A 24,611-nucleotide genomic window follows, 5' to 3' on the forward strand; every position below is an offset into this window, starting at 1 on the left:
TAGGTTCTATTGTTGACTTGCCCTTACCATTAGGTAGTTTCTCCTAACGTTCAACTGAAACCTACCTTCTTGTTACTTAAACCCATTTCATCCAGTCTTGCTTTCTACATGACAGTCTTCAGTTATTTGAAGAGGGCATTCCTATTTCACCTCACACCAAGCTAGGTATATCCCATTCTTCCAATCTCTTCTTATACAACTTGTTTACCAGATCCCATCTTTCTTGCCCTCCTTTAAATGTTTCCATGACTGGATATCCCTAGTTTTCTTCAAAACTAAATTTTAGCCACACACGGCCACAGTTCAGTCCAGAACTGTGCTAGCAGAAGTTTAGCCCTTCATCCGATGTGCTTTTTGCCTTGATACTGCCCTGGAAAAGGTGGGAAATGGGATCTTTCGCCTGTATTTTTTGTCCAATAACTGCACTGGGAGGCCAGTTTTGATAGGAGAAACCATGTGTGTAGCAGAAGGATTAAACCTCTCCCTTCTAAGCAGAACCCACCATTCTGACCAAGATGTGTGTAGCAGAAGGATTAAACCTCTCCCTTCTAAGCAGAACCCACCATTCTGACCAAGACCACATGGATACATTCTGAAGTGGATTGGACACAACTGTAATTTAACATTAAAAACTGCTGAGAAGATCCAGTTGTGGATCTCCTAGCATCTCATCTGCATTAACTCTTATTGGTACATTCATTGTGACAGAGAGTAAAGAGACTGGGGTTGGAGTAAGGAGACCATAGGATGAGTCAGTTGCTTACCCGATCAATTATACTCTTCCATTTGTGAGTGGATACACACAAACCATGCATGTAACTTGTATTCAAGTACATATAATGTATGATGCGACAAGCACTCAGTGGTGAACCCCAAAAGAAAAGACTCTACAAAAGGATCCTTTGTGTTATACGTCATTATCTAAAAGCAGTACAATGCCTTTCATTGACCACCCCAAATGACACAAGAGTAATGCATATACTTTTGAAACTCCTACTCCTCTACCCAAACTCTTTATCAGGTTGGATGGTCAATGAAAAAAAAAGCAGTGGTGGTGAAAAGAAAAAGAAGTTTCAGGGCATGATTAAAAAACCCCAATTCTGCAACTTGAGGAAATGTAGTGTAGGAGGTGTTGGAGATCTAATTAAATTAGGTGGTCCTAGGTAAAAACAGAATTCAAGTTGCACCAAGACTGCTGGCACTAAGAAGAAAACACGGTGACTTCTCTTTGAAAATACAAAAGCCAGGTGTAATTGAGATGTAAGAGAGATCTGAATTATGCCTAGCTTTTAAGTTATCAAAGAGAAATCACCATTTTTTTTGCTTCTTTGTGCCAGCAACATTTGGTGCAACTTGAAATGTTATGCATCTAGCATCATCTAATCTAATTAAGTTTGCAACACCTCTTGTTTGCCACTTAAGACTTTTATAAGATAAATGTAGATCTTTTCCATCATGACCTGAAGAATCTCCCCACCCTGTCTTTTGTACCTAACATTCTGCCAGTTGAAGAGTTCTCAGGAACATGCAATCTTGTAATTACCTTGTAACTTTTGGTTTGGTCCTGATAAAAGGTATTCCACTAATGTCGTTTATGGATTTTTCTAACAGATGAACATGGCTATCTGCAAACATTATGTCATGTGTGCAACTGAGGAAGATGCATTTCTTCTCTTCAACAATAAGAAGAAGACTGTTGGTTGGGTAAGAATGCAAATCAGTATGGAAATAAGAGATGGTGAATCCATCATCATATACTCATTCAGTCTTTATTTATGACATATCCAAACCCAATAACAGATCTGGAAGGAACTATGCTTTGGTCCAACATAGTCCAACCCCTTCCCTCCCAATTAATAAACCTACACAATCCTGACACAAGCAGATATGGAACAAGATAATGCTCAGCAATTTGCATCTTTTGCCACATTCCTATTGAAGTCCCTCTGTTGCTGGCAACATCTCATTTTATTTAAGAGGAGTGGATGTGTCCAAGTAAAAGAATCAGGTAGTAAATGTTGTGAAAGCATTTGTCATAAAACTTTGGAGAGCCACTGTCAGTTGGAGTAGACTATACTGACCTGAACAGACCAAGGATCTGACTCAGTATGAGGTAGTTTCACATGTGTGTGTTCGTAATTATTGCTTGATGTGGATATCAACAACAATGACCTTCTGAGGGTAGGTTAGGCTAAGAGATTGTGATGGATCCAAGGTCGCCTCGGTGGCTTCAGTGGCTGACTGGGGGATTTGAACCTTGCCCGACATTCAAACCACTATGCCACATCGGCTTTCAAACAGATCCTGAAATATATACTGCTTCTAAGGAAAACAATGAGAAAGATGAGATGCCAGACTGAGATCACTAGAAGTTTTCTACCTGTCCTTAGAAAAGTTACAGAGAATCCTCCCCTCTTCCTCTGTAAGGAATTACTGTGGCATAAATTTCACTTATTTATCCTGTGGAAACATGCAGTAAATATGCTGCATAAAAGGGTCATGTATCATTCTTATTCTCACATCTTTGGCACTTGCAATCACCTGTGAAGTTTAGGAATACATTTATGTTAAGAATTCTAATCTAAATTGAACAAGGCACTTACAAATGGTGAAGAATGAATGACATGGCTTGTTGAAGTAATTTCCCATTACTTAACCTTTTTTCATGCCGACCCACAGATTTCTTTGGAGCAAAATCTGTATTACAATAAAGAATGGATTGGTGGCACATCGTTATTTAAAAGGAAAACATCTTTTTAGAAATGAATCCTTCCCCATCTGTTCTCCCCTTTTATTACAGGTGCAGATGGAACATAAGTCACTATCCCACCACATAAAGCATGAGGCAGAATTGATTTAGATGCATATGTGTGTGAGTTCTTTATGCACCTGGCATGCCTGCTCATACTTCACACACAAATCAGCAGAAAAACATGTCCCTTTCAATATAATAAATTTGCAGACAATATACAACTCCCCCACCCCTATTTGGAGAAGGAAATTTGACAGCCAGTGTTCTTTATTTTATTAGGGCAATTATGACCCTATTGCTTCACTGAAAGAATTCTATCTTCCATACTTTGAGATTTGTATTCTTGTTGGCATCTGGCGAGAATATTGTTGCTGGATTGTACATGCTTCAAAGGTGACTGAGGTGGTTGGATGGGAAAAGCAGCTGGTGGCTGCAAGAACTCTACAATTTCTCAGAAAGCCTAGCTTGCTCCATCTTTACAGGCAATAGCAATTTGAAAAAACAGAACTGTACAAGACAAAAAAACTATTATAATCTAGACTGCTATTGCTCTACTAGATTAGTCAAGGTGATTAGCCCAAGCAAAATGGCCTTCCAGTAGTTCCAAAAGGCACGAGAAATCATAAAGATGAGGCTTGTCTCCAGGAAAAGAATAGCTGCAGGGCTGCTGGGTAGCCTCTGCAAACACCCCTTTTGACGTCTTTGTAGTAGGGACTAAGAAACAAGCAGGCATCAAACAGAAAGGAATTCTCCATTTTGCAGATGCAGAGGGGACACAGGAAGGTTAACTGATTTAATTTAGAGTGAAATAGGATATTTTCTAAATCTCACACTAGTACGCTGTTCAAAACTATGAATGTATTGATAGGAGAAAACATATTTTTCAGCAAAATATGGTCAATAAGGTAAGGTAAAGGTAGTCCCCTGTGCAAGCACCATGTCATTACTGACCCATGGGGGGACGTCACATCACGTTTTCTTGGCAGACTTTTTACGGAGTGGTTTGTCATCGACTTCCCCAGTCATCTACACTTTACCCTCAGGAAACTGTGTACTCATTTTACCAATCTCAGAAGGATGGAAGGCTGAGTCAACTTTGAGCCAGCTACCTAAACCCGGCTTCCACCAGGATCGAACTCAGGTCATGAGCAGAGCTTGGGCTGCAGTACTGCAGCTTACCACTCTGTGCCACGGGGCTCTACTCTGCAGCTTACGACTCTGTGGCACGTCAATAAGATTCAAATGAAATCTTCAAACCTAAACACTCAAGTGTTCAATGCACATGTTTAGAATTTTACAGCATTTTCTCAGTAACTGAAGGCAGAGAAAAAATCCCAAACATCTAAAATGCACTTAATTGGATTAGTGTAGATATTCTAAGTAAGTTTTTTGGAAAAGTACAGAATCCAGCAGGAAGAAAGTGCAACAGATTTCAAATGTCCTTCACATTATATAAAAACACCGTTCTCTAAATTTGCCCGATTTGTTCATTTTTGTATTCCAGTTGTAGTACACCCTCCTATCATTTAGAGGATGCATGCAAATTTGAATTGTCAACCTGAGCAAAAAAGTACAAATACCTCTTTCTTAAGCGTATTCTCTCAGCATTGCCTTCTTAATGACAGCATTCATGGGCTTTCCATTACCATATTTCAAAATGGCAGGTGTTCACTATCAAATTACAAGAAGCTTGGAGCTATCTGGCCTACCTGTGTTGTAGCCTCTTCCAAGAGCTGGCCACGGGCGATGGTTCTTCCAGAGGTTTCCTAGATACCAGTCACTCTGATTCTCCACTAAGCCAAGAACTTGTTGGCCTGGAAAACAGAAACCAAATAGACTCTTATGCAAAAGGCAGATAGTTAGCACACACAAATGTCTTGAGTAGCACAAGGAAAGCAGAGAATAGCTGTTCTGTCATCACTTCTTTAACCCCCACCATCAAGACTAGTCAGTGTCACCTCATTAAACTCGGAAATTGGGAACAGTATCAGATTAACCAGAACAAGTGAGATGATTCTTTGCTGACACCAACTAAACCTTAAAAAGCACATAATTTTCTCTACCCACTGTTTCAACAACACCTTATTTAGTCATTTATTTCCTGCCTTCCTGCTGATCAGGGCCACCACAGCAGCTCAACAAGGACCCAGGGGGTGCCATTGAAGGGTGTTCATTCAGATATACTGATGCAGAAATTAAAAACAAAGAAAGGCATTTGAGGCTCCTGTGGGAGATGGGGGGGGGGGGAGGTGACAAAACCATTCTCCCCTGGAAGAAGTCCTTTGCACCTATGGAAGCGATAGTTTAGCTCCAAGCCTAAACTACAGAGTTAAGGCCTCTCCATAACAGCCTGAAATATGTTTTTATTCCAGGTTTTAAGAACATTTAGCTTTATGAATGTTCAGCTTTAGAGAACTTAGTGCTTAAACTGCTTTGTGATATGCTGATTGGTCCTAATAAAAGGTCTTGCATAACTGTTTTGGTTTCTTTTTTCTTTTTAGTGGACCCAACACTCTATCCACAGCTCACTGCATAAGGTTATTACAAGAATAAAATGGGAAAGACTCAAGCATGCCACCATGAGCTATATGAAAGAGGAGACATATAAATGTGATACATAAATAGACTGAGAATTCTATCCAGTTGGTGTACAATACAATAGACTTTCACAAAATTTAACTTTACACAACTTAATGAGTAGCACTTTGAAACAATAGCTCCCTTTAATTTTCTTCTCCAGATCAGTTTTCTTTTGCCCTCCATAATTTCTCCATTGTGAAATAATTTATAAATATGGATAACATCGGCTTAGACTTTATAGGTCTTTCAAAAGCTATTGTTGGTGGTTACTGCTCTAATTTTCTTTTTATGTTATTTAACACAAACAAAGGATTTAATTTGTAAATATTGAAGTTAGGAAGCTTCTCTCTACTTGGACCATTATTTCAGAAAGTGGAATCATATGGTTTCTTATTATAACGTCACACAGACTTGCTAGTTTGTATTGTTCCCTAAGAGAAACCTCCCATTGATTTTGCTGTCTTAAACTCAGCATGGTAAATAATTGGCAACAGTGGTGAAACGCCTGGACTTAATTTATTTCTATAAACATCCCAGACTCTTAATAAGTGTGGGATTAATATTTTATCTTTAATTGAACTATTGCTTTCTTTTCATTTTTGCCAACATGATATGTCAAATGAGAAGTTTATAAAAGATCGTTCTAAACCACAGTGTATTTTTTTGATCTTCAAGGTCAGCTCAATGTATTTAAAAGTACAAATTGTGCTGTGTAACTGTGCTCTGAGAAAGGCTTGGAGGTACTATGGTACAGTTGGGCTGCTGGATGGAAAAAATACTTCCTAAACTATTCCTGGCTCTTTGGAGGAACAGAGATATAAATGTAATAAAGATATAAATAAATAAGTAACAGTCCATCATATGGTTTAGTACCATGAGTCCTCCTTTAACTATATCTTAGCAATGTATTTGTTTCATAAGAACACATGGTACGGCCACTATCATAGTGGTGGAGAGTGCTGTTAAGTCATATCTGACTTACCCCTGGTGGGGTTTTCACGGCAAGAGACTAACAGAGGTGGTTTGCCATTGCCTGTCTCTTTGTTGGAGATCTCCTATCCAATTACTAACCAAGGCCAACACTGCTTAGCTTCTGAGATCTGACATGATCGGGCTTGCCTGGGCTATTCAGGTCAGGGCAGCCACTATCTTAGACATCTTTTAAAAAGGACTGGTCACATTCAAGACTATTAGTTATGGTGGGAAAATGGAATAGCTGTTGTTAAGTGTTGCTTGGACAACAGCAGAAAGTTACTATTTTATTCCTTGCTTGTGGGCTCCCAGGTACATGATCATACTGGCCACTATGGGATACAAGATGCTCAACTAGATGAAATAGAAGAGCCCTTTGTAGTTCCCAGTTATCTTTGACTAGGTCTTTATTATTACTTGGAGGCCAAATTAGTACCTGCTAGATATTTTGCCTTCCTCTGTTTCTAGAGAACCCTTTGAATAATCACACAGTCCAGCTACAACTATACATTGCCTTTTACTTTGCGGGCCACAAATAAGATGGATACACATCCCAATCAGATGCATCCCCCAAATTCAGTGGGGATGTGCCTCGGTATGTGGATCATGTTTGCTAGATCACACGGACTACTAGTTTCTTATGCCAGTCTAGCATTTGTATAGAAGCTCAATATTTCTGTCATTTTCTTTATTCAGTTTATAATTGGAAATCGTATCAGATGGTTTAACTGCCTGCTTAACAGACATGTTGTGATTACTTTATGAAATAGCCACAAGTTGTTCCTTAAAGCTATACTAGAGAATCCTATCAATAAAAGGCAGGTTTAGTAGTTTGACAGAATAATCAATATGCCCCAGTGACTGCCTCATTGCATAATGAACATATGAAGTTTCCTTTTTTTGCTTGTCACATCCTTGGCTATCAAGTTCTCTACTGCATACCTGCCTAGCAGTGCTCTCCCTCACCCGGGTCTTGGGCAAGGTCCTTTCCCATCCCTGCTATCCATCCATCTTACTGGAGCTGCTGAAGAGTGGACTCATGAATTCATAACTGCCACCAAATTGTGGGACAGAATGTCCTGTCTATCCTTTTGCTTGGGGCTTCCCCCACAACTTACTCTCTTAATACAATAAAACATTTATATGATATTATTTTTCACCTTATCATTTAGCACAGGCTGTTCTTTGATATAATTTTTATAACACACACTTTTGTGCTTCTATAATTATCATGGGCCCTGTGAATACTCGAGGACCCCAGGAGTAGAAAACAAGAACCTCACCTCTGAAGATAACGAATGTCACCACCAGTCTCTCTTAACTAATCTTAAACTTAGAGACTGACGAACAAGGTCTCCAACCCTTCCAGTTGTTAATCAGCATCACATATCTCTCCCTATCCCACTATTTTACTTAACAGTAGGCTTCTGTTAAGCCCTCAGCTATTGTTTTTCAGGTTTTCATCTCTGTACACACACATACGCACACGCACACACATTAAATAGAAGTACATAATTCTAAAAGTACAAAATAATTAATTATAATTATTGTTAACAAACTAGCCTCTCTTAGTCTACTCCTTGGCTTTTCAAAACTTTGGTTCAGGCTCTTGAGCCTTGTCAGGCTACAGAAGAGAAACCTCTGCAAACTTATTGAAGCTCTGAGCTAGCAGTTCTTAGAGAGATAAGGAGATGGAACTGAGGTACACGGGTCCAGATGAGATCATGAAAACAGAGGGCTTCAAGGCCATAGGCCAGGATGGGCAGCTCTGTACTGTATTCCATCTCATTTGCACAAGGAACACTGGTAGGGGTAAGTTGCTCTGATTGCAGATGTGTTTCAGCTGCAAACACGTTTCAGCTTGTCACACATCCTAATAAGACCCCTGATTAGAGATGGGCACGAACAGCAATACGAACAAAAAAAAGCCATGAACAGTCCAATCTGCTGTTCGTGAACAAGCTGTTTGTGAGGCACCATTCTAAACGTACAGGTGGTCGTTGCAAGCCTCATTCATTGCCGTTCATCAAGCCAGACAGTCTAGCACCTGCAATCAACTCCTTTGGCAACCAGAGGGAGGGACTGCCTGAACTCTCTCTGAACTCCTGCTATTGCCCCGGAAACCCCAATCTAAGCTCAATTTAGCTTGATAGGCAGGTCTTCCTTTCAAGTGTGGAGCTCCAAATTTGTTACAAGGGAGCAAAGACCAGGGGGGAGGAGAGCTCCCAGCTCTGGTTTTGCAGACTGTGGAGAGGGAGAGAGACAGCTGCTGTTGGCATTTTGATAGAGAGAGTGCATTGGAGATGGTCTATGGCCTTGAAGCCCTCTGTTTTCATGATCTCATCTGGACCCGTGTGCCTCATTTCCATCTCCTTATCTCTCTAAGAACTGCTAGCTCAGAGCTTCAATAAGTTTGCTGAGGTTTCTCTTCTGTGGCCTGACAAGGCTCAAGAGCCTGAACCAAAGTTTTGAAAAGCCAAGGAGTAGACTAAGAGAGGCTAGTTTCTTAACAATAATTATAATTATTTTGTACTTTTAGAATTATGTACTTCTATTTAATGTCTGTGTGTGTGCGTGCACTCATGTACAGAGATGAAAACCTGAAAAACAATAGCTGAGGGCTTAACAGAAGCCTACTGTTAAGTAAAATAGTGGGATAGGGAATGATATGTGATGGGAAAGAAGAGGCCTGGAAAGGGGAAGGGACAGCAAGCATTTGTGGTTCTTTTTCCAGCCAGGGTGATGCTGGTGACAATATCAAGATCTTGCTGGGCAATAATATCTTTCTTTTAAATTCTAGGTCAGTTACAAGTAAAACAAGAGCCACCCAGGATTTAATTCTGGATCGGAGGGCTCACCTGGCATATATCACTGAGACCTGGTTGGAAGAGAGGGGGAGGAGTTAACATCTCCCACCAATGCCCTCCTTGGATACTCAGCATAGACCTGACTGGTGGGGAGAAGGTGTCGTTGCAGTCTACTGGGATTCTATCCCCCTGGTTCAATGCCCTATCCAGGACCCTGCTGGTTTTGAAAGTGTGTTAGGAGTGCAAGAGAGAACTGGGATTCTGTCTGCCCTGCTGACCAACCATCTCCCTACCTAAGCTGCTGGAGATGGTCTGAGGTGGTGTTGAAGCCCCCCAGGCTAGTTGTTTTGAGGTACTTCAACATTTACGCTGAACCTACCTTGTTATGAGAGGCTGGGGATTTCATGGTCTCCAGTGACAACCATGTGTCTTTCTTGGGAAATAAAAGCCCCCCCCCCCACACACACACTGCAGGCCACACTCTTGATCTTGTGTTCTGCTCTGAGCAAGAAGAAGGTGATCTGAAGGTGAGAAACTGATTATGGTCCTCTTGTCATGGACAGATCATTACTTGCTGGGGGTTAGATTTTTGGAGCTTAAGGGATGGGGGAGTAAGATGATGCACTCCCAGAGCCTGATGGATCTGATTTGTTTTCAGATGGCATTAGGGAATTTTATTACTGATATTGTTGACATTTCTGTTGATGCGCTGGTTGATCTTTGGGATGAAGTAATGAGCCAAGCAATTGACACGATTATCCCTAGGAGCTCTCTCTCAAGTCTAAGAGCCTGGGGCAGCCCCTTGGTTTGCAGAGGGGCTGCAGATGATAAAAAGAGCTAGGTAGAGCAGTAGTGAAGAAAGAATTGGGATGAATCTGACAAGGCATGGGCTAGAGCTCATTTTAAAGCCTATTTTGTGGCAGAAATGGATGTGAAGAAAAAATATTTTCCCACCACCATTGCATCCATACAGTGTAGACCTGTGGAACTCTACTAGGTGGTCAGGAGTAAGTGGCTTGCTCTGTAGCTTGCGGAGATAATTTTGCTAGCATTTTTGCAGAAAAAATCTCACATGTGTTCTGACTTGGAATCTTCATTAGCAGTGACAGCAGGGCTTTTTTTCAGCTGGAACGTGGTGGAACGGAGTTCCAGAACCTCTTGAAAATGGTTACATGGCTGGTGGCCCCACCCCCTGATCTCCAGACAGAGGGGAATTTAGATTGCCCTCCATGCTACCGAATGGCACGGAGGACAATCTAAACTCCCCTCTGTCTGGAGATCAGGGGGCGGGGCCACCAGCTATGTGACCATTTTCTCTGAGGGCATCCCACTGAGTTCCGCCACCTCTTTTCTCAGAAAAAAAGCCCTGAGTGACAAGATCAAATGGTCCCAGGGGGTGCCAATTTGTTGAGTTGTGTGGGATACCTTTCAGTATGTCCAGTTTGATGATGTGGTCAGGATTCTTGGAAGTCTGAGATCTACCACCTGCTTTTCCTCCTGGCTGCTTCTAGGAGGGTGCTGATGGATTGGGTTCAGGAAACAGTAAGTGCCTCCCTGAGAAAGGGAGTAGTCACCCCTGCCCTGAAGCAGGCAGTGATGTGTCCACTCCTAAAGAAACATACTTTTGACCCAGGAAATTTGAATAACTACTGTCTAGTCTCAAAGGTACCACTTTTAATTAAGGCGATAGAACGAATGGTGGCTGGGTAACTTCAGGGATTCCTGAATAGAGCAAATTGTATGGATCTGTTCCAATCTGGTTTCTGGCCTAGTTATGGGACTGAGATACCCTGGTTGCTCTGGTGGATGACCTGCTTTGGGCGATGGACAGGAGGAGTGCAACCCTGTTAATTTTCCTGGACCTTTTGGTAGCTTGGATGCCATCAATCATAGGAATATTCTGGATCAACTTTTAGGATCAGGACAGGGAGGGAATGTTCTGTGGAGTTTTGGTCCTACCTTGAATATATGTTTCAGAGAATGTTGCTGGGGACTGCTGCTCCACCCCTTGGCCTCTGACCTACAGGGTCCCACAAGGTTCCATCTTGCCCCCAATGCTTTTCAACCTTTATGTAAAACCACTGGGAGAGTTCATCTAGAGATCTGGGCTGAGTTGCCACTAATATGCAAATAACCCTCAGCTCTATCTTGTATTTCTAACATCCCAGGGAGGCTGTGGTAATTGTGAACAGGTGCATGGAGCCGATTTTTGAATAGAAGAAGGCGAACTAACTGAAACGTAATCTTGACAAAATTGAGGGGCAATAGGTGGTAAAGATGTGCACCAAAAAAATAAATAAATCTGTGTGTTTTTTTAAAAAATCCAGGATTCCTGAAATCTGAGTCAGATTATGGATTTGAGAATTCCAGATTTAACTGGCCATTATTTGTTATGGGGAATAATGTCTCAAGGCTGACGGGGAGCATTTTTAAGTTAATTCCACCAAATTTGGAATAAACCTACTCGCGACTGTCTCCTAAAGAACCCCCAAATTTCAGGAAGATTGGACCCTAGGGTCCAATTCTATGGACCCCTGAACAAGTTGCCCCCAGCCACTCTCCATTGTTTCTTATGGAAAGTGGCTTTTAAACTCCTTGGCAAGATATCCCCCCCCCGCCCCCACCACCCGTGTTTGGGATTCTTGCTTGTTTGAGATTCTGTGATTTGACATTCTCTCCTGCAAGCTTAGTGAATCCCATTGGGAATCTCTGAAGTGTGTATGTGTATGTATGTAGTGAAGGTTGTTGAGCTGTAGAGTTTAAATGGTAGCTGGTGACATCTTGAAGGGGCTCTTTTGGAGATGGGATGGGGGAAGAGAGAATGAATGGGATGGGAATCCACTTTGCCTGCTGCTTCCTACTCTACCCCATCAGCCTCATGCCATCCTCCTGCAACAGCATAGAAGTTGGCTCAGCTCCGTGCCGTGCTGCCTCTCTTGCTTGCTGCAGTTGCTGGCTGCCTGAGATGGTTGCCTGCATCTCTCTGCTGTGGCTGGACAATCTAGCCAAGCAGAGTCGGGCCCCCAGATCAGACCCAAGGTTCCAAACTGCGAAACTGGCAAAGCCAGATTATGCCAAATTGGGATAAATTTAGTTTTTGCTGGTTCCTCGAGCTGAATCACACACCCCTATTGATGGGGCGGGGGGGGGTCGGTGATTTGATTGAGGAAATGGGGTATCTCCTGTCCTAGATACAGTTGCACTTCAATTAAAGGAGCAAGTTTGTGGCTTGGCATTGCTACTGGATCCAGGCCTCCTTTTGGGAAAAAAAGATGGTAATAGTGGCCAAGGGTTCCTTTCATCAGCATTGGCTGTTGAGCCAGCTACATCCTGCTTGGGCAGGAAAGATCTTGCCACTGTCTTGCATGCCCTAGTAACTTCTAAATTAGATAAATGCAATGTGCACTACATGGGGCTGCCCTTGGAGACAGTCCCAAATCTACAGCTGGTATAGAATGTTACAACAAGGAAGTTGACTGGAGTGGGTCATAGGAACCATATCACTCTGGTCTTGTTCCATCTATATTGGCTACCAATTTGCTTCCAGGCCTAATTCAAGGTGGTGGGACCAGCTTGGGACCAGCATATCTTAAGGACAGCCTTCTCCCATATGAGACTACCCATCCCCTCTAGTCATTTTCAGAGGCTCTGCTTCATCTGAGGCTAGATCTTCTTCATCTGAGGCTAGATAGGTGGTAATTTGAGAAAAGGCTTTCTCAATTGTGGTGCAAAAACTTTGTGACTCCCTACCCATGGAGATTAGTCTGTTCCTATCATTTTCTTCCGTGAAGACTTTTTGTTTTGTTTGGCATACTACAACAATTGTTATTGGCCCTCCTCCCTGACTTTGGAGTTTGTATTTGTATATATTTTATTGAATAATTTTATATATAAAATTATTTTAATGTTCAAAATGTTTTAATGTTTTTGCCATTTCCTACCTTGAGGACCCTATGTGGGTGGAAAGGCAGCATAGAAAAGTTTAAAACAAACAAATAAAATAAACGCCTCCCTCCTGAGAAGGAGTAGAAACTTCATTCTTACTGTTTCATTACTGGAAGCTTCATGTCACCTTCCTTTTATAAACAGATACGTACACACACCTTATTATAGACCATATGAAATAAATCGAGAGAGAATGAAATACTGACATGGGTTGACAATGCTAAGACATTGCTGAGATGGAGCAAAATAGTATACATAAGAAGAACTGGCTGAGGCTATATGACACACAGCAATCAAGAAATTCTACTTAGGAAGATACATCTTACATTAGAAGAAAATGGTAGAATCCTATTTATCTCCCATCTTTCTCCCTGGGGACTCAGGGACTCAGAAAGGGTCACATTATTCATTTTGACTCCATTTTATCCTCACAACAACCCAGTGAGGCAGGTTAGGCTGAGACGGCGTCACTGGCCCACAGTCACCCAGTGAGCTTCCATGGCAGAGTGGGGATTTAATCCTGGGCCTCCAAGATCTGAGTACCACACTCTAACCACAACACCATGCTGATTCTCATGCTTGCAATGGGCTGGTGCTGAAAGGCTTTGTTGACTACCAGTCTGTTTTCATTATACTGCCCCCAAATTAATTACAGGAGTCAGTCCACAAACCAATTCATGGTAGGAAATGCACAAATCTCCCTGCCAGTTGACAGAGTTATTTTCTCACTTAGGCATCCACAGCCATTTAGACAAGGACACATACCCATGTTACCGGTATCCTTCAGCTAGCTTTCCTATCTTCAAAAAATTGGAATGAAAATACATTTTTGCATATATTTATTTTTGTGTTCCACTTTCTCTATATCCATCATAACATTGACCAATTTCTACTCTCAGGCGCAGGGAGGTGAAATTTGAAAAGTAGAAAATGGTTTGACTTCTAGGGATCTTGAGAAGAAAAACAGACACCCAGAAAACACAGTTTAAATGCCCAAAGAGCTCTGTTTGGATCAGATCACATTGACTATTTGCTTCTCATCAAAGACTTTTTTAAGAAACTAAAAAAAAAAGATACCATTTAGTGAAGATATTTTTAGAGCACCATTGGGACTAGTTTGTCTACTCAGAAGTCCATTGCCTTTCCGTAAAACAGTACAGCCACAGAGTGTGTGCATATGCTAGAGATGGCAAAGACCACACTTCTGTCATGTTGCTGGCTGATTATCCTCACTCTGCAGCCTAGCCTCTCTGTTGAAAGAATGACAGAACACTTCATTTTTAGTAGAGGCCAAAGACTGCCAGCCCTCTGCCTGGGCTGCAACAACCCCACCATAACCTGTGGCCCCCAGCCCCATTTATCTGCCAGTAAGGCAGAAAGGAAATGGGGGGGGGGGGGAGAGAAATGCACACACGTGCTCCCATGTCACACTAGAAAATGATGCCAATTTCCAACACGATGGGAGATTGCACGCAAGTTAAGAATACTGCTGTCCCTGCCCACTGCTTTGGCCCCAGGGGGACCTGGCAAGCCTATATATGACATCACTCCGTGTTATACAAACACACCATTCTAGTGGAGAACCTCAGCCATAACTGTTGCCAAACTTTTACTCCCCTTGTGGAAAAGGGATGATATAGATTCATTTTCTGAGATGCAAAAGTAATATTAAACTTAACATCTCATCTGTACTAGCTTAGTAGGTTTGGTTGCTTTGAAAACCAGTAACAAGTCATGCTAGTCATTTGCTAATTGGCTTACCAACACTTTCTGGTGCTTTCTTGCTGACAAATTATATCTATGTCTGATGCTGTTGCTTTGAGAAACAGGACATGATATATTGCCAGAGGTCTGCAACACTTAGTGCATTGTTCTGTTGTCTGGGTCAGCTTGACCCAGGCTGAAAAAGATGTTTATCAAAGCCTCCTAGCTAGTTTCTCTGGAGCCATTATAGACTCCTTGCCTCAGCCATTTACACACGGTTCTGACAAAGCAGCATATTCTCTTGGGGCTCTTCCAAGAAGAAATCACAATGCCAAACCCTCGGGGTGGGGGAGGGGGGTTCTGTTCTATTGTGCTCAATTCTCCACTGGCCATTTCACCAAACTCATTTCACTTCTTATTGTGTGGGCATTTACAAACTCGATCTCCTGAGTTGAAGAATTAGCTTCTTTAATCTTCAGCACCCCTGGAAAAAGAGACTGAATCCCTTTGAGAAGACAAAGCAAACATCGCGATTTTTTGCTAGATGAGAACATAGCAGTGACCACAATACATTTAAATGGCTGGCTCAGCATTCTGCTCTGCCCATCTCTCCTTCTTAAGAGTTATTATGGTAAAACACCGTGACTAACAGCAAAAGCTTTGTCACTGTTTTCTGTTCTGGCCCCACAGTTATGATTAAGTGGTCTCTTTCCACTCTTTGCTACTCCAGGCACAAGCTTCTCTTATGAAAATGAAGCTGTCTTCTTTACTTATTCATATATCATCATTAGCAGTGAGACAACAAGGGGAAAAGAAGAAAAGAAGAAAGGCCATACTGGCCATGACTACAGAGAGAATGTATCAAGCCCAGCAGAATTAGAGTTGGCTTGTTCTAAAAAGGGTTACATCCTCTACAAAAACAGGGCTCCAACATCCTATTTCACAAGCCACTTTTTTCAGTGGGTAAGCTCTGCTTGCACACTGGATCTAATGGAAAAAAGTAAAGCTAGGCAACCTACATTTTCATTTGTGGCAAAAGAAAAAGGGAATATTGCATAGAAGTGACCAACCTAGGACTCAGGAAAAGGTTAATATGGTTCATTGGTTGCCCTCTTCCTGGGCCTAACCTTACCACCCAGTTTTTGTATAAAGAATGTTGTGTAAAGTAGCGCTGCTAGTCATATCTGCTACAAAAAACCATTGTTTCTTAACTTCTGCTGGCTAGCCAAGTGTGATGTCACTCAGAACTGTCAGTGTTTGCAGTGTGGCAATACAACTCTGATGATCTTTGCTGTAGAGAGCCAGTTTGGTGTAGTGGTTAAGAGCGCAGGACTCTAATCTGGAGAACCGGGTTTGATTCCCCACTCTTACTTGAAGCCAGCTGGGTGACCTTGGGCTAGTTACAGCTCTCTGGAGCTCTCTCAGCCCCACCCACCTCACAGGGTGTTTTGTTGTGGGAATAATAATGACATACTTTGTAAACTGCTCTGAGTGGGTGTTAAGTCATCCTGAAGGGTGGTAAATAAATCTAATGTTGTTGTTGTTGTTGTTGTTGTTGTTGTTGTTGTTGTTGTTGTTATTATTATTATTAGTAGTAGTAGTAGTAGTAGTAGTAGTAGTAGTAGTAGTAGTAGTAGTAAACTTGAACATGTATTTTCACTGCAGCTTTGCTGTTATATAGATTAGTGAGATTTAGCTTTATTCAAATGTGGATCTCCATGGTGAATGGCAATTGGACTGTATTTGCCATCAACCTTTAGAGATAGAATCGAGCTCTTCCGTGTTATATTTTTAAAAATGCTACCACTCTGCCTTCCTACCTCCAGCAGTTACCGCTTAGAAATACAGAATGCAACATATATCCCTATCAACACGTATGGCCCAACTACACAAGCAACCCATGTTGTTCTTTGGGATAGAACTATTTTTATGAGCACCAGTGAAGCGATGTGCAATGCAGCAAAGTGTAATGTATTGCATTGGTGTAGTGGTTAAGAGTGCGGGACTCTAATCTGGACAGCCAGGTTTGATTCCCCACTCCTCCACTTGAAGCCAGATGGGTGACCTTGGGCTAGTCACAGCTCTCTGGAGCTCTCTCAGCCCCACCCACCTCACAGGGTGTTTGTTGTGGGGATAATAATGACACTTTGTAAACCGCTCTGAGTGGGCATCAAATTGTCTTGAAGGGTGGTATATAAATTGAATGTTATTATTATTATTATTATGTTTTCCAGAACAATTACCACCCAAAACTTAGAATTTCATGTATGCAATCTTATTGTAATGCTATATTATATAGTATTATAACCCCCATACTGCAGGAGAGAGAGTGGTTTGTCTAAGGCTACTTTAGTAAATTTGTGGCAGAGGCAAAGTTTGAACAGGGAGCTTCTCATATCAGACCACTTTCTCCGAGCTGCTATGCTACACCAGAACCCTTTACAAAAGGAAAGGGCCATTACGGAGCAGTACTGCATATATACTATGACTCTAGAAGGTCCAAAGTTCAATCCTTGACACCAACAGTTAAAGGCTCTTGGATTGGAAGTGCTGGGAAATGTTATGATAAAGAAATGCAGGATCCCTGGAAATGGAACCATAAACTTCACAGATTGCCTACTGAGAGGAGATGAGTTTCCTTTCTGTAGATAAATAGGCAGGATGGAGATAACCATTTGCCCACTTGATGGGAAGGGGCAAGAGAGATGGCTATTTGGATATCATGAGTTGGGCCATGAAGATTTTGGAACATGCACCTTAATTTAATTGGAGAAAAGGTGCAGACCCACCCCATATTTCTTGACAGAGCAAAGTGAAACCCTCCCTGCTGGGACAAGAAGGGTTAAAAGGCCTGGACACCCTGTCAGAAGTGCAATCCAGGGACTGGGAAACAAGTGAGCAAATGAAGTGAAATCTGCCCTAACCTGCTTCTATTTTTTTAAAGTTCCTGCAGGCTTCCATCCATTTCAGAGAAGATAATGCCAAGGTAAAAGAGCATGTAAACTTATGTAGTCTCTTGTTAGATTTCTTTTCTTAGTTCTGTAATGCCACATAGTTTTAAATATAGTTTTCCAGTTCCTTGCTTTCTAGTGAAGTGAGATTTTATTTTGGTAACTAAACATCTTTTCCTTTTAAAGATCTCAGAATGTAGTCAAATAATTCATCTAGGGTGCCTGATTACTCATCCTCACAGAAGCTTTTGACTGGGCTACAGACCATTAGCTGGTCAGGCAGGAAGGGGTGTATGAAACAGAAGATGCCCTCAAGTTCTATCATTTTGGGAGAGGGAGAGAAAGTTCAGAACCCATTAGCATATGCTTGCAGTAGGGATTTTTTGTTCCAATGTGAATCACCTCACACTTGCCTACATTGACTTTACACATTGTTGCCTACTCACCCTCTCTCATGCATGCAGATGGACAAACACAGCTAGGAAGGAAGGGGGCTTGTTTTGTAGGAAAAAATTTACTTGAGACCCTGAAAAGTGGCTGCCAAGTAGAACAGACAATGCTCAGCTCACTGGGCCAATAGTTTGACTCAGTCTACAGCAGTTTCATTTGTTCAGTGTTGTGGAAGATTCTGGAGCAAAATTCTTCACTCAAACACAACAGAAGAGCCAAGTGGCACCACCAGTCAGCTGTGACACAGCATCCTCTGCAACTTTTCAGATTGTGTGGAACAGCAAAATTTTGGGGGCCAGTTTTGTTTTCCAGGACTATAGGGAATCATCACTAACAATACAAGATTTCCCATGCTTATGGTAACATTTAAAATATCATGACAAAACATCCAAGGCAGCTGTCATCTTTCCTTCACAGCTCATATTGGATGTTCTTTCTTTGCCAGTCCATTAAGCAAAGGAGTCATTCAAAGGTATACAGGAAAACAAAAACCAGACGGGCAATGGATATGGACCAACCTTGGTTCCTATAACACACCCACTGGTATTCTTGCAGCCCCACAGGATCTTGGTCTAACCTGGATGGTCCAGACAACCTAATCTTGTCAGATCTTGGAAGCTAAGCAAGATTGTCCCTGGTCAGTATCTGGATGGGAGACCACCATGAAAGACCAGGGTTGCTAGGCAAAAGCAGGCAATGGCAGACCACCTCTGAATATCTTTTGCCTTGCAAACCCTACAAAGTCCCCACGAGTCAGCATACGCACACGCATGCGTGCACACACAGGATCTTACTTGATTCAAGTCAATTACCAGATTAATGGCGTTTTTCATACGCATAGGGTATGCATAAAAAGATACAGAATAGGTGATTCCGTATTCCTACATTTCCACTCCTTATGCAAACAGTTCCTGTTTTTGCTGATTTTTATCTCTGGTCTAAAAAAAAAATAAGATTTTAAGCCTCTGGGCAGAGACTATACTTTGTGTGCTAAATACATATTAAACTACAGTAAACCAAGAAATTTTGTGTTTAAAATCATATGTGCATTGGCTTACAAACAGCATAGATGTATGAAAGGGCACAAAGAACAACCCACCAGGTACAACCAGTGCCTCACCACTACTCATTTTCAAAGGGTTTCAGCAGGACCCACTGCAATGAATGAAGGATGCACAGCAGCTGTGTCTAGTAGACTGCACACAGAAAGTGCGTCTGTAACATGCAGAAATACGATCATGGAATAAAAATTCCCCCCCCTCCCCCTTGCCTTTAAGTGATAATGCAGTGAAATGATCTTGAAGGAATGTGCTGAAGGCATGAAAGTAATTGCTCATGCACCATGACTGTGTCTTTCACAGATGCATTATTTTATTATTCAAGGGGATAAAAACTCTGTGATAAGCCAGGTAGTTAGCACAAGTCCTGTCAGTAGAATGTATCCAAGTAACGGAGAACGCAGCAGTTGCCTTGTCGTATGCAGTCATATGATCTCCTCAGAAGCTAGTAAAGAAATTCCAAGTATTATCTAAAGTGACCTTTTTTTTAAAGTGATGCAAACAGTCTCTTCTTGTCAGTTTACTGAGGAATTAAGCTCATGATACAAGCACAGGAATTCAAATGCCAGAGCTACATATCCTTCACAGCTTCACCAACGCAGGAACCTTCATGAGAGTGGTTATTTTTTTAAAGAAATAATGATTGAGTAACATTCTTTTAAAAAAATAATGGTCACAACTGATTAGTCTATAGCCAATATATTCTGAGTAACATGGCATGAGCCAACATGCAATTGGTGAAAACACTCTGCTTTGCTTTAAAAAAAAAATTCCTACTGAATCTGCTTCAGCACTACTGGTCTGCGATCTTTGTGCCATTCATGAGGCCTGTGTGGGTCTCACTCAGCACCCAGACACTCTGACCAAGGAACTTTCACTTAATCTGGTGTGTTGATAGGCGGCTTATTTTATTTTATTTATTTATTTACGTCATTTATAGTCCGCCTTTCTCACTGAGACTCAAGGTGGATTACACAGTATGAGGTTAATACAATCAGTATCAAGTAAGTACATTTCAATACAATACCATAAGGCAGGGCTTTTTTTCAGCTGGAATGCAGTGGAACGGAGTTCCGGAACCTCTTGAAAATGGTCACATGACTGGTGGCTCCGCCCCCTGGTCTCCAGACAGAGGGGAATTTAGATTGCCCTCCGTGCTGCTCAGTGGCACGGAGGGCAATCTAAACTCCCCTCTGTCTGGAGATCAGGGGGCGGGGCCACCAGCCATGTGACCATTTTCTCCAAGGGCAACCCACTGAGTGCTACCACCTCTTTTCCCGGAAAAAAAGCCCTGCCATAAGGTAAACATATACAAGTTTAAAGACATAGCATTAGCAAGGATCCAAGACATAGTAGAGATACTGAAGCAAAACAATCAATTCTAGGACTAACATTAGACAGCATGAAGCGATGGTTGTACATAGGAGTACATGTCTAAAGCAGCAGATAATATATGAGGCAAAAATGGTGATAAACTCTATGATCCCCAACTTGTTAGTGAAGCACCTGAGACCCCATCCCTACAATGCAGCCCTCCCATTTGAGTAAAAAGCCTTTTTGAATAGTTCGGTTTTGCATCATTTACGGAAAGCCAGGAGAGTGGGGGCTCTTTTGACTTCCTCAGGCAGGTCATTCCACAGGGTAGGGGCCACCACAGAGAAAGCCCGTATACGGGCTGCTGCTGACTTCACCTGTGTGCAGCCTGGTACCTGCAGGAGACCCTCACTGGTAAAGGAAATGTTCTCTGCTCATATCTGAAACCTCCTCATGAACTGAGGTTTGCCCAATTTCTCATGTTGGAAGTTCTGCTTTTAGGAAAGCGTATCTGGCTTCCCCTGTGGTAGCCTCCATGTCCTGGAAAAGCTCATTGAAAGATGTCAGGCACTGCCTCTGGTTACATTCGGGATATTATGTAAGACAATTTTATTTCAGCAAGCATTTGTGAGCTAGCTCTATTGACCATTACTCTGATGCTGATGTGCACATTTGTGATGGTTTATGTTTTATTGGGTTATTATTTTACAGATACTAGGGTTAGGTTTTGAATGTGTGAGAGTGACTATGTCTGTATTGGGCTATGATTTGTCATTGTTGTATGTTGTGCCTTTATTTTTATGGATTATTTTTATTTGTATATATAATAAGCAGCATATAAGTAGCTGAAATAAATTAGGCTGCAATCCTATTTAAAAAGGAATAAATCTCACTAACTAAAAATGAGACTTTTGAGTAGACCTGTTTAGGATTGCACTCTTAGGCGCTCTTCTTGTATTTACATCAGATTCTAGTATTAAGATTGGAGGGAAGGCCATGTGAGCTACTTGTCTTAGCCTGAAGACTGTGCTAGTTTAGCTGATACTGGTTCTTTGATTCCTACCAGTATGAGCCTGTTCTCTGCCTCTGCCTCTGTCCTAGACTGCCTTGTGGATTCCTGAATAGAGGCCTGGTCCTGACCATGCTCTGTTACATCCTGTGGACATCCCCTAATGCTGACTCTCTGGTTACTCGAGTCTTGGCTTAACTGTGGGCTCTGCCATCCTGTCTGATCCACTGCCCTCCTCAGTCCAGCCTGTAACAACACACCCAGAATATGCAGGGACGATGATTTTCTGAGACAGTCTCATGGTTGTTATGGTGGCCATACAGTTGAGCCACATCAGTTAAAATGGCCTTGGTTTAGAGAGAGACGATTATACAGCAGGATGGGTGGCACATCAACAGAATTCAAACCCTATCCTGATCACTTGCAACCTGATAAGAACATTCAAAACTTGGGCTGGGCTGGACAGGACAGGTGGAAAGGGAAATGTCAATGTGAAGGACCAGGGGGTTCTACTTCGTCAGCTTTTAAGCCTGTATTTAATGTTCCATGGAAAATCCAGGTGGGCACAGCTGAGATAGACTAAACCCTTGCATCTCTTCAAATCCGGTCTCGGTAATGCAAGCCAGGTCAATTCTTTCATCCAGGGGGTTATTTTTGCCTGGACTGTCTTGGTATCCAGCAGGTACACCTCAAAGGTCAATGGAATTCTGACATGGCAAACTTATTTATTTATTTTGTTCAATTTATAGCCCACCCCTCCCACAAGCAGGATCAGGGTGGGTTACAACACAATATCAAACATTACATAAAACATGACATAAATTACAGAATAAAATCACATTGAAACAACAATCCATATACATATTCAATTAATACAATCAGACAGAAGGCATCAATTAACACATCTAAATAAGATGGCTGCAGAGAAGCCAACCAATGGAATGAGATGGATATATCCATCAAAAAACCTGGGCAGGCAGGGTGGAGCAAGGGAAGCCAAGGAGGACTTGGGAATGGGATTTGCTGGCCAGCATGTACACAGCACCGTCCCCCTTTCAATTCACCGTTGTCAAGTGGCGAACAGGTATTGTAGCGCATAGGCTTTTACTTGCCAAAATTTGTCCTCATAATACGCCTAGAAGCAAGATCTCAGCAAAAGCTGGGACAGGGGATTAGATTAGATGGAGACTGCAAACCAACTGCAGTGTTTGCCAACATAATGCATGCGACAACTGGTTGCTTTCATTTTCAACTTACATATGCTCCCCTCTTTGGAATACAAAATAAAACATGAAATGTCTGTTTCTCCAAGCATATCAAAATACCTGAAGTGATAAAAACATAAAATATTCCTGTTTCCAGCTCACAAAGACAGCTATTAGTAAATAACGTATATACCTATCACTTCTTACTGTGGCAATTGATTTGCTTTTATGCAGATGACAATTTGAATTGTCAGCATTAGAATTCCAGACAAGTTATGGGGGTGCATCACTGTTATACAGAAAGATTTAAGTGCTGAGGAAAAAAAGTATTACCATTATGAAGGAGGAAATAGCTGTCCGTTAATAAAGCTAGGACCCAGAACTAGCCATGTGACAAGTAGAATATGAGGAGAAATTTCTCACATCATCAGGTTTTGAATAGAATTCAGCCATATCTCTCTTGATTATCTTGGATCTCCAAAAGGCTATCTATCCCTTCACAAGGACCACTATATGTGACAGGGAGTTAGATTTTACAGCCAGGGCTTATTTATGATTCATAAGAATGAAAACCAAGAGTGCACAAAATGTATAGATTTATATTATAAAATGCCAATGCCTATGCAATGCTATGCTTACATGCTCTCTCAGTAAAATGTAACCCATGGAAGGAGAAAAACGTTCCTCTCTGGTTTCCAAACCATCTTGGAAATTGATTTCAATGCTAACAGTTGGTACAGAAGAGGTAAAAATTCAACCCAAAAATTCCTTTGAGCATGCTCCAAGTGCTTATCAGAGACCAACCCAACAGTCCACAAACAGGAGAAATGATTGCCACTGCAATGGGTTCAGGCAGGGATGGCCCAGAGTAATTCAAAAGACAGTGTTAGATTTGGAACAAGTCAAGGTCCACCTCTGACCTCTGTGTGTTCTTAAGGCAAGACACTATCTCTTAGACTGCCTACAGAGTTACCACAAAAGCATGCACAACAGAAGATTACATTGTACCTTAAAACAGCAGTGGTAATATGATTTTGCCTTGGCACTCAAAGTTATAGACAGGGCTGCCAATCTCCAGGTGGGGCCTGGAGATCTCCTGGAATTACAACTGATCACCAGACTATAGAGATCAGTTCTCCTGAAGAAAATGTCTGCTTTGGAGGGTGGAGTCTATAGCATTATAACACTTTGAGGTTTCTCTACTCCCCAAACCCCATCTTTCCAAACTTCCACCTCCAATTTCCCAACCAAGAGTTGGAAATCCTCATACTAGATGACCTTTGCATCTCTGCCATTTCCCCCCCAATTTAATGATTATTTATAAAGCACTATCAAGAGACATTCTTTGGTACGACAAATTGCAAACAGGGGAACATTCCCCAAAGAGAACCAAATCTATTTTCAGATAAAAAGAAGAATATTTGCAGCCTTTGCTGATGGCACAAAAGATCTGAAAGGGGATTAACTGAAGACCATCCTAGTGTTGGCATATTTCATTTCTCACTGTTTGTTTACTCAGAGCTGAACATTTCCCCTTCTTCCTGAAGAACAATGTCCCAGGAAAAGGGAGGAAATAACAGACAGAGTTAACGGACTGGAGAAAAAAGGAGGGGGGTTAGCCATTAAGTGCTATGATGATCTTTTCTGCCTCTCTTTTAATTATCCAATTAACACCATAGTTGCTTTAATTGAGACAAATGTATGACAAATTCTCTGACTGGGGCAGAGTGGTTCCAAATCACTGCTCTGAGGCCAAGCTGTTTTAAAATGTTACAAAAGGGTTAAAGTTTAAGGATAAGTCAGTAGGAGATTAGCAGGAGATCTCAGGTTTCATTAAGCAGATGTAGGTGGCTGAGAAGGATAA

The 24,611-nt window shown here is 41.7% G+C and overlaps 1 protein-coding gene across 1 annotated transcript in view; it reads right to left on the reverse strand.

The window, feature by feature from the left end:
* The window catches only part of LARGE1 (LARGE xylosyl- and glucuronyltransferase 1), a 395,274-nt gene that overhangs the window by 97,708 nt on the left and 272,955 nt on the right, over positions 1-24,611 (reverse strand). The window contains exon 7 of the mRNA XM_054989142.1: positions 4,462-4,566. Within this exon, the coding sequence (XP_054845117.1) occupies positions 4,462-4,566 (105 nt within the window). The remainder of the gene's footprint in view (positions 1-4,461; positions 4,567-24,611) is intronic.

The sequence above is a fragment of the Eublepharis macularius genome, chromosome 9 (assembly GCF_028583425.1).
Source record: "Eublepharis macularius isolate TG4126 chromosome 9, MPM_Emac_v1.0, whole genome shotgun sequence".
NCBI lineage: Eukaryota > Metazoa > Chordata > Lepidosauria > Squamata > Eublepharidae > Eublepharis > Eublepharis macularius.